At 38.3% G+C, this 14,623-nt stretch overlaps 1 protein-coding gene across 3 annotated transcripts in view; it reads right to left on the reverse strand.

The window, feature by feature from the left end:
* Positions 1 to 14,623, reverse strand: part of EDRF1 (erythroid differentiation regulatory factor 1) — a 35,223-nt gene that overhangs the window by 14,527 nt on the left and 6,073 nt on the right. Inside the window, exons 5-18 of one of the 3 annotated variants that reach the window (XM_033149439.1) lie at positions 14,411 to 14,535; positions 12,640 to 12,796; positions 11,829 to 11,930; positions 11,431 to 11,552; positions 9,299 to 9,410; positions 8,675 to 8,822; positions 7,745 to 7,853; positions 6,554 to 6,665; positions 5,503 to 5,763; positions 4,865 to 4,936; positions 4,614 to 4,764; positions 3,717 to 3,905; positions 2,489 to 2,689; positions 1,164 to 1,382 (exon numbers count right to left, since the gene is read on the reverse strand). In XM_033149439.1, coding sequence (XP_033005330.1) covers positions 1,164 to 1,382; positions 2,489 to 2,689; positions 3,717 to 3,905; positions 4,614 to 4,764; positions 4,865 to 4,936; positions 5,503 to 5,763; positions 6,554 to 6,665; positions 7,745 to 7,853; positions 8,675 to 8,822; positions 9,299 to 9,410; positions 11,431 to 11,552; positions 11,829 to 11,930; positions 12,640 to 12,796; positions 14,411 to 14,535 — 2,080 coding nt within the window. The remainder of the gene's footprint in view (positions 1 to 1,163; positions 1,383 to 2,488; positions 2,690 to 3,716; positions 3,906 to 4,613; positions 4,765 to 4,864; positions 4,937 to 5,502; positions 5,764 to 6,553; positions 6,666 to 7,744; positions 7,854 to 8,674; positions 8,823 to 9,298; positions 9,411 to 11,430; positions 11,553 to 11,828; positions 11,931 to 12,639; positions 12,797 to 14,410; positions 14,536 to 14,623) is intronic. The other 2 variants (XM_033149438.1, XM_033149437.1) reach the window with 2 other exon arrangements.

A 14,623-nucleotide genomic window follows, 5' to 3' on the forward strand; every position in this document is an offset into this window, starting at 1 on the left:
TCCAAGATGGCTGCCAGCGAGAACTGTATTATCTTATTTATAGTGGCTCAAAAAGTGCTACATTAAAGGAATTAAATGTAATTTTATAGAACCCATAAGGACAATTACCTCCAGAAAGGGAAGATTCCTCCTAAGACAATGTTTCACCAACTACTCCAGCATTAAAAAAAACTTTTAAAAACAAAGTGATCTTAGTTCCCCCCTCACTATAAATAATTAATTATATTCAAATTTAGCAAAATCCTGTTGAAGAAAATAGTGTTCAACAGGGAAATCCATTTTAAATCTTCTTCTTTATTAAATTTGTACACTGACCTTCATCCAAAGGTTCACAACATACAAATACAAAATGAGAACACAAAATACATAATAAAATGAAAACAAACCAACAACCCCACCTCCCACAAACACACTGAAAAGCCTATAGAATGCTTAATCAGCCAATGTACCTAAAAACTCTATTGGTCATATTTATGGCATACAGATTGAAAAAACTAAACAAAATCTAGGCCTCTAGCTTATAGGTCAGCACCATTTTAGAGAGGGGGGAAAATGTTTCAAATCCTTATTTTCAGTTCAAATAATTCCAAGTGTTAGTGCCAAGCAACTGTACAGGCCAGAGCAGATGTAATGCAGCCTGTCCCTAACCTATGATAAAGGGATGGCACAGGGCTGCAGGGCCACACATTGCATCTGTTTACCCCACCCCATAGCAAAAAGTTCAAATTTATTTGTAAGTTTTTAAATAAATTACTATGTTACCGAAACATTAGTAATGATTACCACTAACGCAAGTTCTGTATTAAGCTAGATTTGAACACAGCTTGACATTCAAGGAAAAGTGTCAGGGGAGGAGGAGGCAATAGTTGCTGTGGTTGGCAATAGTTATGTTAAGTCTGCACCAGTCCCTTGTGATGGAAGTGGTTCCATCTCCACTGCAGGGCTTTTGTTTCAATTAACTTTAGGATATATATGGCAGTTTCCGAAACTGAATTGGCTTTGTACTGCACAATAAATCATGATTAGGGTAGCTTCACCCTACCTTCCAATTCGTCTTCTTTTCAGATAATTAAAGTCCTATATCTAACAAAAAATGAAACACCAGTAGAAACCCCCCCTCTCTCTGTGTGTGTAAATAGAAAGATATATATATATATACTTGCCCCCTCTTTCACTCTGTAAAGCAGCAGCTTGGTTCATGTAAAATACTCCAATTTCATTTCGGATGTTACCCATTCTCTTCAGCACTTGTGTATATTGTTCTGGATTCTGCCCTTTTAAATTACTAAAAAGCAAAATTTCATTAGCTGCCTCATAGCATTTGCAGCTAATTGAAAGCTGGCATTCCAAATCTGTAGACAAGTCAGTAGCCCAAGAAAATACTAGAAGAGAAAATTAACACACCACTGTAATTTTTTGCTATATTGCTATTTCTAAAGAACCATAAAAGTGTATTCAAAACAATTGACAACAGCCATTCAAGAGATTATAATCCGTGTATAAAGAACTTTACAGCTATTAAAAGCTCTGCAAAATGAATGCTTTTGTTATAAAAATACTTTATATTGATTTAATTTTATGAATGCAAAAAAAACACCTTTCTGTGGACATTTTCATATTGAGTACTGTCTGGAACACTGCTGCACAAGTATCTCAAGCATTCATTGCAAAGTGATACTATATGGTTAGAAATAATGAAATTATCTCTATGCGCTATTCGGGGCAAGTGGGTGTTCAGTTGTGGGGCCACAGTTAAGCACTGCCCTTGTACAGAGGATTGCTAGCCACAGAGACCCTTCTTTACATGCAGAAAATGGGGCATGGTGACAAGGGCGGGACTAGTTCACATGGCCCCATTCCTCAAAGGTGTGGAGCAATTGTCTGAACCCTGCAGCTGTCAATCCAACACCTGTACTCAGTAGTTTAAGCAGGGGACACCCAGAGAGTGAAAACTACCATTCCACAGGGACTTCAGCATTGTCTGTATTTGTCTCGTATAGTTTTATCACCACTGTGTGTATTTGGATGCCATGGTAATTTACAGTTTAGTGAGACCTTTAGCAAAAACTGCTGCCAATAGATGAAACCAGTTTATGCAAATAATATTTTGGTTCAAGGCATTTGTCATGTCTTTTAAGACAGAGCAAGGGGAGAAGAAGGGATGGGATCAGCAGCATTTTGACCAAGAATATTGACTCCACCTGCAAATGCCTCTCTCCCATTTTGAAGAGGATCTTCCAAAAACTATGCTACAAATATATACAACCCAACCTACAACTGCGTTGATGCCCCTTATGCCTTTACCTTTACCTTTTGGTTCCACCTGTATCCTTTGGTTTTAAACATAGCATTATTTTATGTATTGCTTTACAGATTGTTGTGTAGACCATTTTGTGATCCTGTACAGTGAAACGCAGTGTATAAATATCAGGAGTAAATAAAGAACCAATTAGCTGAATACACTGTAATTCAGACGCTAAATCATTACCTTGGCAACTGGATTCTCTGTGAAGACTATGTAGTATTTCCTGATCTTCTTTTGTTTGATAGTTATACTCTTCAAGATATGCAGCTCTGTTGTTTGCATTCTGGGCCAGCATTAGTTGGATATCACCACAAAGAGTTAAACTCTGACAAAGAAACAGGAGTACTTCAGAAAGCATGTTCGTGCAGAGGCAGCAATATGTATCTAGTTGGAGGGAAGTAAGAAAGGAAGCCAGTGAACAGAATGCCTTTTTGATATGAAGCCACACAAATAAAGTGTGCACATGTACGGTCTTTTCTGTGAACTGCCTTGAGACCTCTGGGTATAGGATGGTATATAAATTCAATAAATCATCATCAACAACAACAGCAACAACTTCTGGAAGCATTAATGTATGCATGCTTATTTATACAATTTCAAACTTGCCAACTTAGATTGCCAGTACCAAGCACAGCTGTGTTCTCAAATATAATGAGAATGACAACTGCACATTGGCTAGAGCAGGGGGTGTCAACCTGGTCCCTACCGCCCACTAGTGGGCGTTTCAGGATTTTAGGTGGGCGGTAGGGGGTTCTAAGGCACAAGCTGAATCCTCCTTCCATCAAGCACTGGTGGGCGGTAAAGAAATTTTACCATCAAGAAAGATGCATTAGTGGGAAGTAGGTATAAAAAAAGTTGACTACCCCTGGGCTAGAGCAACATTACACACCCAGGTTCTGGGGCTATATCACCTCTTCTTTTCAGCTTTTTATTCAATGTGGTAAAATGCATCACATATTCCTTGCAATCTCTCTAAGGGCACATGAATTCAAAATACCGGAGTGTAGAGGGAATGTGCTGGAAGTGTGCTTTTAAAGAAGGCTTTAAAACAGTGTTGGGAATTCTCCAGTCTGTAGGCCTTATTAGGTCTGACTGTCTAAAACAAACTCTGGTCAGTTTTTAAATATGTCAATTACAAACCGTGGATTATATAGCTGACTTCTCTAACTAACCAGTGTTTAATACACAATATTTTGTCTGTATGTAACAAGCCACGTGTCATGGAAGGTGAATCTAAACTCCGCCAAAGTTCTTTTCCCAGCTACAGGAGGAGGAGGGGGGGGGAACATGCAAGTCCAAGGTGCATAGCAGCTCCTTCTTGTTCATGAATATAGAGTGCAGACATAGGCTGAGTATTATAACCAATTGCCTTTTTATATCTAGAACCTACAATAAAAATATTCCAACTTACCATGGCACTGTAAAGCTAGTTTTATGTACCGTAATGCTCTCCCATATTTCTGAAGACTCACAGCAGCATCAGAGAGAACATAGTAAGCCTTTGAGGATTTCAAGATCAGCTGAAGTTTCATTTTGTACTGCCAGGATCCAGGGATCATTCCTGACTGACTAGAATGTTTAACTTCCCGAAATGAGCCCACTATAATTAAAAAATAAAGCAATTCATTCTTAGGAATTTTTGAGTTAAAATTTAGAATGTTAACTGGTAAAGGTTAATTATAGGAACTTATATATCGTGGAAAATGGTGCATCGTTTGTTCTCTATAGGTTTAGCCACCTCTCGATATACTGTTGTCAAAACTCACATAACGGTTCCCAGGGTGGGGGTCTTCACTTGATGTTTGGAGACTGGGTGCCATTTTGAATCAAGATTGCGGCCAAAATGTGACTGGTTTGACTTCACCATTTTTTGGCATAATGGGTCCAAATGCACAAATTGCCCTACCCATTTAAAAATCACATTTTTGTTTGTTTGTTTCTAAAAATTCTCAGGCAGCACTGGGCACACCTCACTAGTAAATTATAAAGCAAATAGCATCCGTAGCTTAAAACTGAAAAGGTTAATTGGCAGCACAATTTAATTATTTTGAACATTTATAACTTGCCTTTTCTCAACAGCACAAGTTAATAAAATTAAACATTTTCAAAATAGGTTGACAACAATAAATACAATAAAGCAGCCATGAAAACACTGAAGGAGCACAGTAAAAGGAAACACCACCAAAAATAATGTTAACTTAAAGGGGGGGGGGAAGCTGCTACTGATGACCAAAAGCTTCCATCAAAAAGTTTTTTGTTTTTTTTACCATTCTACTAAATTTGAGAAGAGGGAGTGAGACAAGCTTACTTTTGTCTAAAAACAAGGCCATCTGCTTTTCAAGACACTCAGGTCCAACACTTGTTGATTCATCTTCATACTTTAATGGAATGGGAGTGCTGGGATCTGCTGCAGGAAGATCACTTTCCTTCTTGATGCTGCTGTCTACAGATTTTAAGCCCTGTTTTAAACAAAAAGAAAAAAGCCTTTTAGTTATTATTTGCACTTTCAAAGGATGTTAGGATACAATGCATAAAAACAATTAGTAAAACAAAACTTACCTCAAGAACATAGTTGAGCACTAGTCTGCACCTTTCTTCAGTGTCATGACAAACTGGAAATGCACAACTAGGCTGCACAGAAAAGACAAAAGAAAACAGCTCCATTGAATCAGAAGAATTCAACAGGAATTCCTCTCATCAGAAGCCATTACAGGTAGAGGAATAATCAATGATTATGTTCTCAGTAAAGTTAAATCTTTAAAAAGGGCTGTGGACTCAGGCTTTCAATATTCTTATTAGGATATAATGAAGCTAAGCTAATGACAACTGGCTGAAAACATTTAAATGAGCACCATACTGCAGCCACATCTATTTTCCCAAGACCTACTGCCCTTCATGAAGTTTGACCCTGGCTATTTTCCTCAAAAACATCACTCAGAAAACCCCAGATGTTCAGAAATAAATTATGTAAGAAAAAACATTCACTTTCCATACATTATTCTATGGAAGACAAATACATATATACGGTGAAAGTTTCCTACACCTTCCTCTATGCCTTTCTAGTCTTGTGGTGATAGCTGGCATTTGAGGGAAAGCTTTACCTCATACTAATTTCCCTGGCAAAGGTATTCTATTTTCATGATTATGTCTTATTACAAAATATAATCTCAATCTTAATTGAGCCATTTAAAACTTACACGTATTTGATGAGTAGATTTGTATTTTTCAGGTACAGATAGTTCTCCAACTGATTTTATTACAGCAACTGCTTTGTTGTCATCAGGAGGATCTGAACTGGTACTATAGGAACCATTTTCATCACTATCAGGCATTTCCTCTTCCTCCTCACTGTAGCTTTCATCAGAATTACCATTTAAGGGGAACTCGCCACCCTCTTCTTTTTTTGGCTCATCAAGCTGGAACAGTTCTGAGAGCATGTAGTTTGCTGAAGCAATAATCTTTATTCAGAAAAGGGGAAAGATCAATTCAAGTTGCTTCTCAAAGTTATAGACACCAACATTTTTATGCCTTGAAAAGTTTTATGCCTTTAAAAGTTAAGGAAAGGTAGATAATGTGAGGAAGAAAAAAATGGAACCTGAGGGGCTAGGAAAGGAAGAAAAAAATGGAACTATCAGTTTCTCTCCTTTTGGGGAGAGAAACACAAGTTCCCAGATTCAGTCGTTGGCATCTGCACTTAGGGCTCCCCTGTCAGAGTCACTGGCAAGCAATATTGGCAATACTGAATGAGATGGACCTGACTTTTAAAGAAACTGAGTACAAGGCAGAGATTAAGCCACTTTTTTATCACTCCAACAGAAGGCAAACCACCCTGTTTACGGAAGCCAAATTTCCCTTCTCTCTTGGCCAGTCAACTCACCCCTCCCCAGATCATCACCCATACCCAAATACACACCCTATATAAAGCATGAGGCTCTATCTATTGAACTACCTAAAAACGGGAGTGCTTGAGCCCAAGGTTTGCGTCTGATCATTCACATAACGCTAAATGCACATGGTTTTGGATTTCTCCTGAAACTGAATAGAGCAAGAGAGGAGTGAACATAATGAATTTTCCAGATGCTTTGCTTAGGGCATATGGAGCCTATACTTGTACATTGGAATCAAATGATTAACGCATAATTCATTAACTATTCTGATGGGGTTAGTTGTGACCTCTCTCTCTCCATGAAGTGTTTTCCCTTTAGGTATCACTGGTATTGAAACATTTGCCTCAGAATACATTCTTACCTGAGGATGTCTACCCTTGTCCAACAGCTTCACACAGTTAAGGAGTAATGTCCTGATAGTACCATAATGCTTCCTGTTTTGGTTTTTCTTCAACATCATATTGCAAGCAACTCTAAGAGAAAGTAAAATGAACAGAAAGCAAACTATAAAGGCTCTCTCATACTGACCGTGCAACATCTACTGAAACAACTGTTATCAATTTTGTATTTATTATTTACAAATTAGCTAGTTTCATACATGGTGTGTTGTATTAAACATTATTTCAAACACATTCCCAGAAAAAAATCAATTTTGCCTTAGTTGCAACAAAGGCTGCATCATACAATTAAAGAAGTATCCTAAGCAAGGCAAGATAGTCATAACATATTTGACAATGACTGAAATATTAAACTACAGCATTTTATTAGAAATACTGCATCTGGTTCTGGATATAACTATACAGAGATGATAATATCTGGAGGCTATAATGACCTTACTTGACATTGTTCCAATCATTGTTCTTGCAATTTCTACTTCTGCCCTTTCAACTCAAAACCCCTCGAAGGAATGCTTTTAAATATACTGAAAGGTTAAGAAATCTTCTGCTTCATCAACATGAACACCACCCTTATATTAAAAATTCTCAAATTTAATAATGCTAAGAGAAACATGAAAACAGAACATACCCTCTAGTGTAAATGCATCGTGAAATACAACAGATTGAGTAGAAAACAAGGCTTATATATTTTGTACCCCTTTAAGACCAGCTTTACCCTGACATTTGCAGGAGGGTTTTTAAAAAATCACTCTGATCCCAACACTGTGTACTTTTCCTGGGACAAATTTTTATCAGCATGGAGGGACACTGAATTGCCCTGGCTGGCCTTACAGTGAAGTTAAAAAACTACTTTCAGCCCCACTTCACTTTTTCTCTCTCAATACAGCTTCAAAATAGTTCTTTACCAATATCATGCAGTTCTCCTTAGCATCCCCATAGTGACTTCTGCCACCAGCCTGCTACAACGGCAAAGTACGCCAGTATGGAAGCAGAGAAATGCTAGCTTTCTTGACTTCCTGCAGTGGGGCTACAAGCCGAGCACCCTACCATGCGTTCTACAGATTGCATAGATTTGGGCTGTAATCCTCAAGCCGAACAGTATCATTCAGACCTTTTCCTATGTAAATAGTACTAACCATACAAGGCATACTTACTTGTAAAGAAGAATTGCCACTGGCATCGTGAAGGGGTTTTGGTATTTATCTTCTGTCTCTTCACAGAGAGTGGTCAGGTCATACAGCTTTACGATATCACTTCCACTTGCTGAAAGAAAAATATTTTTCCATAAGTGTATGCTTGAAAAAGTATGGGTCCCACAATAAAATAAGGAAAAACTAGAACTTTTGGTCACACTCCAGTATGATCAAACAAGAAAAGAACAACGCGAGACAGAATGGCTGGAGTGATCTGAGTTGACTTCCCTAATCCTTGCTCGCCTTCCAAGCCCCTCCCTCCTAGCATCACGAAAGTAGGAATGAAGGAAGCACAAAAACAAGAGGGAGCAACGTTCTGTTCCTGTCTGTTGATACATTGTGCATATACAGTGGTACCTCGGGTTACAAACACTTTGGGTTACAGACTTCGCTAAACCGGAAGTAGTACCTCGGGTTAAGAACTTTACCTCAGGATGAGAACAGAAATCACGCGCCGGTGGCAGCAGCGGGGGGCCCCATTAGCTAAAGTGGTACCTCAGGATAAGAACGGTTTCAGGTTAAGAACGGACCTCCGGAGCGAATTAAGTTCGTAACCAGAGGTACCACTGCAATAAGATGTTGCTCTTTTCCTGAGCTACCAGAGCAGCCCAAGTTGCTGCCCCTAGTCTAACAGAGCATGGGTCTGTGGCAGGAGCACCCTAGTCTGTGTACACAGCATGCTGCCACCACATGCTATGGGGAGGGAGGGAGGAAAGAAAGAAGGCAGGGGGCACCATCTACATTGCCAGGTGCCCAGCAGAGACCCCTCAGGAAAGAGGCAAAAATACTGGCACCATATATTGTGCAATTTTCTATGAACCTAGGAGTCTTCCCTACCTTAAATCATGGTAATTCTGCAAGTTACCTTTTTAAAAATGGAAAAATGCTCACCTTTAAACAGCCAATAAGTATGCCCTTCTTTGGTACAGTTAGCTTTCAGAAACGATAAAATATTTTGAGCAATATCTTTTATTACTTTGGTAGAGAAATTTGAGTTTTCCAAGTTGGGTATATCCTCTGTCTTAATCATTTCGTATTTCTAAAACAAACAAAAAACCAATTAGAAGTATTGTTTATGCTACAAGGAAGTCATTGCCTTCCATGCATTCTTAGTATCATAGTACTGTACAGTTGGAACATTCCCCCGAGGGTCATCTAGTCCAACCCCCTGCAATGCAGGAATCTGGCCCACAGCCTTCTCTGGGTGGGTTTGAACCACCAAACTTCTGGTTAACAGTCATACACACTAACCCAATGCACCTTTCATATTTTTGTTGTGGTTTAAGAATTTCATTATTAACGTGCCCACTAAAATCTCTTGCAAAGTCTGAATGTGCTTATGAAGTAGTATCAACAAAATATTCCTTTTCAATACACCAATGCAATGATGCCCTAAACTGGTTGCCATCTAAGTGGAAAAAACCTGCTTGAAAACTGTGGCTTAACAATTGTGCAATCATATTTTACTGACCAAGAACAAATACAGTAATCAGAGCAACAGAACTCAAAGCTTACCTGAACAATTCCATTAACATGGAAACACATCACAAGTTCTGGCACATTGCAGATCAAATTGTCCAGCCAATAGTCAATGCCAGTTAGCACATTAATTGGTTTATTGTTATCCCTACAAACAGAAATATATGTAGTGTTATTTCAGAAAAATGAATCAGACTCATTAAAATCTACAAATAGAAACTTTGTTCCCGTTCAGTTAGGTCCAAAATTCATAGAATATCTGTAATACATTTTAGTCAGTAGGGTACATACAAAGGCTGAGAAAGGCACAAAACACATGGTTTTTGAACAAGAACTGCTTTTTTTACTTTCTGGTATTGGCTACAGCACTGTGTTAAAAGCTTGAGACTGTGAATTAAAAAAGTTTAATTATGAGAAGCATTTCTAAGGCAACACTTTAAGAACCAGTAAGTTAGGGAATCACCTGTAGGGAGAAAGAGTAGTCTCCAGGTGAGGTATAGAGGCCAGAAGTGAGAAAAGCATAAGCGGAAGAACTGTGATTACACGTTTACACACACACACACACACACACACACACACAAACACCCTATGTGACATACAGTTCTATTTCTCCTTTAAGAACTACTGGTGTTACAGCTGACGTGCTGGACTGGTGTCTTGCCTCAGTAATGGACTGGATGAGAGCCAATAAACTGAGGCTTAATCCAAATAAGGTAGAGGCACTGTTACTGGGTGGTTGCCTAGACTGGATGGATGGGAGACTGCCTGTTCTTGATGGGGTTATGCTCCCTCTTAAGGAGCAGATACATAGCTTGGGAGTGCTCCTGAATCCATTGTTGTCACTTGGGGCACAAGGTGGCCTTGGCACAGAGTGCCTTCTGTCAGCTTTGGCTGGTGGCCCAGCTATACCCCTATCTGGACTGGGATAGCCTAACTTTTGTTGCCTATGCTCTGGTAACCTCTAGGTTACATTACTTGCAATGTGTTCTCTGAGGACTGTTTGGAAACTTCAGCTGGTGCAGAATTCGGCAGTCAGGGCAAGATGGTTTGAGCATATTAACACCATTCCTGGCATGACTGCACTGGCTGCCCATCAGTTTCCGGGCCCAATTCAAAGTGCTGGACTGCCTCATATGAACTGACTCGGACCCTGAAATCATCATCTGAAGTCTGTCTTCATGTGCCTGCTCCAGGAAAGATCTAGAGGGTGATAATACAAGAACAGGCCTTTTCTGTGGGGGCTCTTCGTCTGTGAAATGCTCTCCCGAGAGAGGATTGCCTGGCACCATCATTACATGTCTTTAGGAGCCAGGCAAAAACATTCCTCTTTACCCAGGCCTTTGCCCATTAAATAATCTATGGCCTGTTAAATCTGGGGGAATGCTATTATAAGTATTTTTAAAATTATACTGTGTATTATTATGTCATGTATTATGTCTTTATTATGACAATGTAAATTATGTTTTTAATGTTGTACACCAACCTTGGATCTTTGGATGAAGTGTGGTATATAAATTGAATAATAAATAAATAAATAAATAAATAAATAAATAAATAAAATTTGGGGGAAATACATGAGAAAGAATACAAAACAACAGGAGCAGGGAGTGTTATCAAAATACAGGAAATAAATCTATTAAGGCTTTTTAAACAGGCAATATTTTGATTTCTACCCTAGCCTCTCTCAAAATCTCAAGGAAGATTGCAAATATGAGATTAATTAAAATATTGTATTTCCAGGTAAGCATGCATAGGACTGTGGCCTTAGAAAGTATTTATAACACTTTACAGATGACGGTTTGTTTAAAGGTTTCAAAGTAACTCTGATAACTTCTCAAAGTAGTCAAGAAGTCAAATCAAGATTAAATATGTATGTGGCTATAGCCATACTCAAAGCAGGCCAACTGAAATCAATGGGTCTACTCTGAGTATGGCTACTCTGAGTAGACTCTGGCCCTCAAGTCAGTGAGAACTCAGAATCTTTATCAGACAACAGAACGATTGCCAGAGACCGAATGCTGGTGATAGGTACCACATAGTATAAACAGTATCCTAGCTCACAAAACCATGATTAATCATCATGCTAAGACACACAGAATGAACCAGACAGCAAAATTAGCCTGCTTTATAGAATATGTTGCATCGATTTTAAGTGTTTAGTAATTCACCTGAGACGCAAGCTCACAGCTGGGTATCTTCCTCCTCCAAATATAGGCATATTTGATCCAACCAACATGTGAATATCTTCAAATGTCCACAAGATGTTCCGAACAAAGTCATTTTTAAGACCCTTTAAATGTGCAGAGGAAAAAGTGAAGCATTTGAAACTATTCTCTTTATACAAAGAAAAATACAATACAGCCTGCATATATGCAATAAAGTAAAATTCAAGGAAAGAAAACTAAGTACAGCACATAATGACTATGCTGGTCATTCACAATAAAGATCAAGATCACAGATGCCACAAAACAATTGGTACAAGTGAAATTTCTCTCTCAGCTACCCTGTAGATCAAACTAAGTAAGGGGATTGTACTTTTTAGATCAGATGCCACATAAAACCATACCTGACTGTTTCCCCCGTCACTGAACAAAGTAGATAGGTTTTGTTGTTTGGGGACTGAGGACACATCCCCCACTACATATGAGGGTTCAAGAGGCACACTTCCCTGTGAAAAGCACAAGGATATAAGTGATTCTACTGCTGAGAGTAAGTAAGCTTGGTTTAAGTAATGTATGTATTCCTAATAGCAGATGATCAAACTGTGAAAGGTTTTGTTCACTGTGCAACCATCCTGGACTGGGGCAAATTATTGAAGGTGAATTAGGGTGATTTTACCCTTCCCCAAGTCAGACCACCACTTACAAATCAGATCAGTGCCCCCACAAAACCACTTAGTTTTTCTGTCTGTTATATTTCTATGCCTTCCTATTTCTCTATGATTCTCTCCTCTAGGTCAGGACAATGAGCTTTGCAAGAAAATGCTGCCTGCAAATTACATTTGCTTCTGGCAAAAGGAAAAAGTTGTATAAAACCCTCATAGTTACCTGTAACTAAAACCCTCATATAGCTCTGGTAAAAGTATTACTCAAAATCTAGTTTGAGCCAGTTCTGCCAAACAAAAACAAAAAAAAACAAAAAAAGCAACAAACGTCAACTCCAACTGCACCACAACAGAAAGCAGAGTCCATCTTTCTCAATTCTTCTCTCACAACTTTTTTTCTATGTGAGAAAACTGATCAACAAGCTTTCTCATCTGTGCTGAAACACATTCAAACAAAACCATAACCAGCACAATCCAAAGCATGCTAATTGAGAAGGGCATCACAGTGACTTCAACAGGACTTTCCCACAACTATGTGTGCATTCAAATTAACCTGATTAGAAGCACTTGCATCTTCAGAAAGTGAGGAAGGCATTTCAAAAGGGGCTGGCCAAGAAACTCTTCCTGCTTCGGCAGTTTGATCTTCAGTTGTTTCTTCCTGATGTTCCTCTTCAGGAGGAACAGGCTGAGCAGCTCCATCACCATTGATGCTAACAAAACAGACATTACAATTGTAGACAGAAACTTCTCCAAAGCTTACCATTTAACATTGAGTATTTGTTTATTGTTACTATTAATATGATATCAAAAGCAAACACATTTGAGACTATTTTCGCATCTTATTATTTGCTATCATCTATTTTGATTTCCAGAAGAAGAGAATAGCAACATTAGGACTTTTGGCCACCCAATGTGTCTGTCATTATTTGTCCGTCCCCCCCCCCATGTAGTATTTTCTTAAATTTAAATTTTACAAAAACCAAAATAAAAGAAAACAACTGCAGTATAGTACAGATGAAGATCACAGCAGCATAATGCAATGATTCATGATACAGGCAAGCACAAATACAATAGTATATCTTTTCAGTGCAAACAATTCTGAAAAAAGCTAAGAGATGTCAAATATTGAGAGTTCCTTGTTTGATTTTTTTTTATGTGTTATTAAAATAATGGCCAACACCAAGCACCCTGATCTGAACCTTTCCTTATTTATCCTCAACATTTCCAGACCTGACCCTCCTTTTTTTAATTGCTGTTTTAACAGATTTAATTGCTGTGCTGTTTTTCTGCACATTTTACTTGAGGACGTTCATTTTAATGTTGCAATAAGAAAAAATTATTTTGTGTTTAAATTATGTGCATACCTTTTTTATAATTGATTTTATTCTGTAAACTGCACGGAAGCCACCTTGGTAATTAAGCAGTATATAAATTAACCACCAACAACAATATGGACTTTGCTATTTTCATAGCTGTCACACATGGTTCAATCTTTTTACTGAGCTTTCTACCACAACTGCTGCTAGCTCAGACCCCTTCAGGGTATATGTGAATTGGGGGCGGAGGTTACCCAAATATGTATCACTTTACACTCACTGACAATGAACACATTTTCCTCTTGATGCCTATTCAACCAAGCTTATTGGTATCCTTTTGGAGCTCCTTACAATCCCCTTTTGGTCTTTACCATCCTGAATAATGTGGTATCAGCAGCAAACTTGGCCATCTCACTGCTCAGTCCTAACTCAAGAACATTTAATTCCCTTAGCTCTTATAGTTGTCCCTTAGGGAAAAAAATGGAATTCAAAATAAATCATGTTCAAAACCTCACATTTTAAAGCTCCCCCTTTTTTACCACGCAGTTTCAAACAGCTGCACGCTCATGGGCGTTTTAAGCTCTCCCTTGTGGCAGCAGGCCCTTGCACTTCTCCAATATTCTTTTAAAAGTTTATATTTTGCTCCCTCCACCCCAAAAAAAGAAATCCACAGCAGCCTACAACAATAAAATATACAATGTGAAAGAAAAAAATGAAGCCCCCCCTTGAGCATGGGGAATGTTCCAAAGTGGCAAACCGCAAGGAATGAGTCGAGAAGATCAATTTGCACTTGCTTTTGTCTGCATTTCAGCAGAAAAATGCACTGGTTGCTAAATTCCAAGGGCCAGCCATATTACTCTTCTGTAGAAAAAAAAAGACTGGTGGCATAAGCTTTGAAAAATTTGTTTTTACTTCGTGCGTAGACACATACCAGAAAAAACATAAAGCAGATCAATTAATTTTGATAAAACAGAACAGAGTTTATGGGCAAAAAATTACAAAAGATACCTGTAGTATAAAAATTTGGAAAGTATAGCTTTCTGGTACCAGTGTTCTTTGCTCTTCTTCTTTCGTTGCCACTTCTGATCTATTAATCTCTGGTAGAATTCCTTTAACCATGTCCAATCTCCAGTCTAAGTAATATAAATAAATAAGCATACAATTAATATAGTAAAGTGTTTTAGTTACCTGATTAAAAATATTCCATGAATAGGATGTTGT

This window comes from Lacerta agilis, chromosome 5 (genome assembly GCF_009819535.1).
Source record: "Lacerta agilis isolate rLacAgi1 chromosome 5, rLacAgi1.pri, whole genome shotgun sequence".
NCBI classification, from domain to species: Eukaryota; Metazoa; Chordata; class Lepidosauria; order Squamata; family Lacertidae; genus Lacerta; species Lacerta agilis.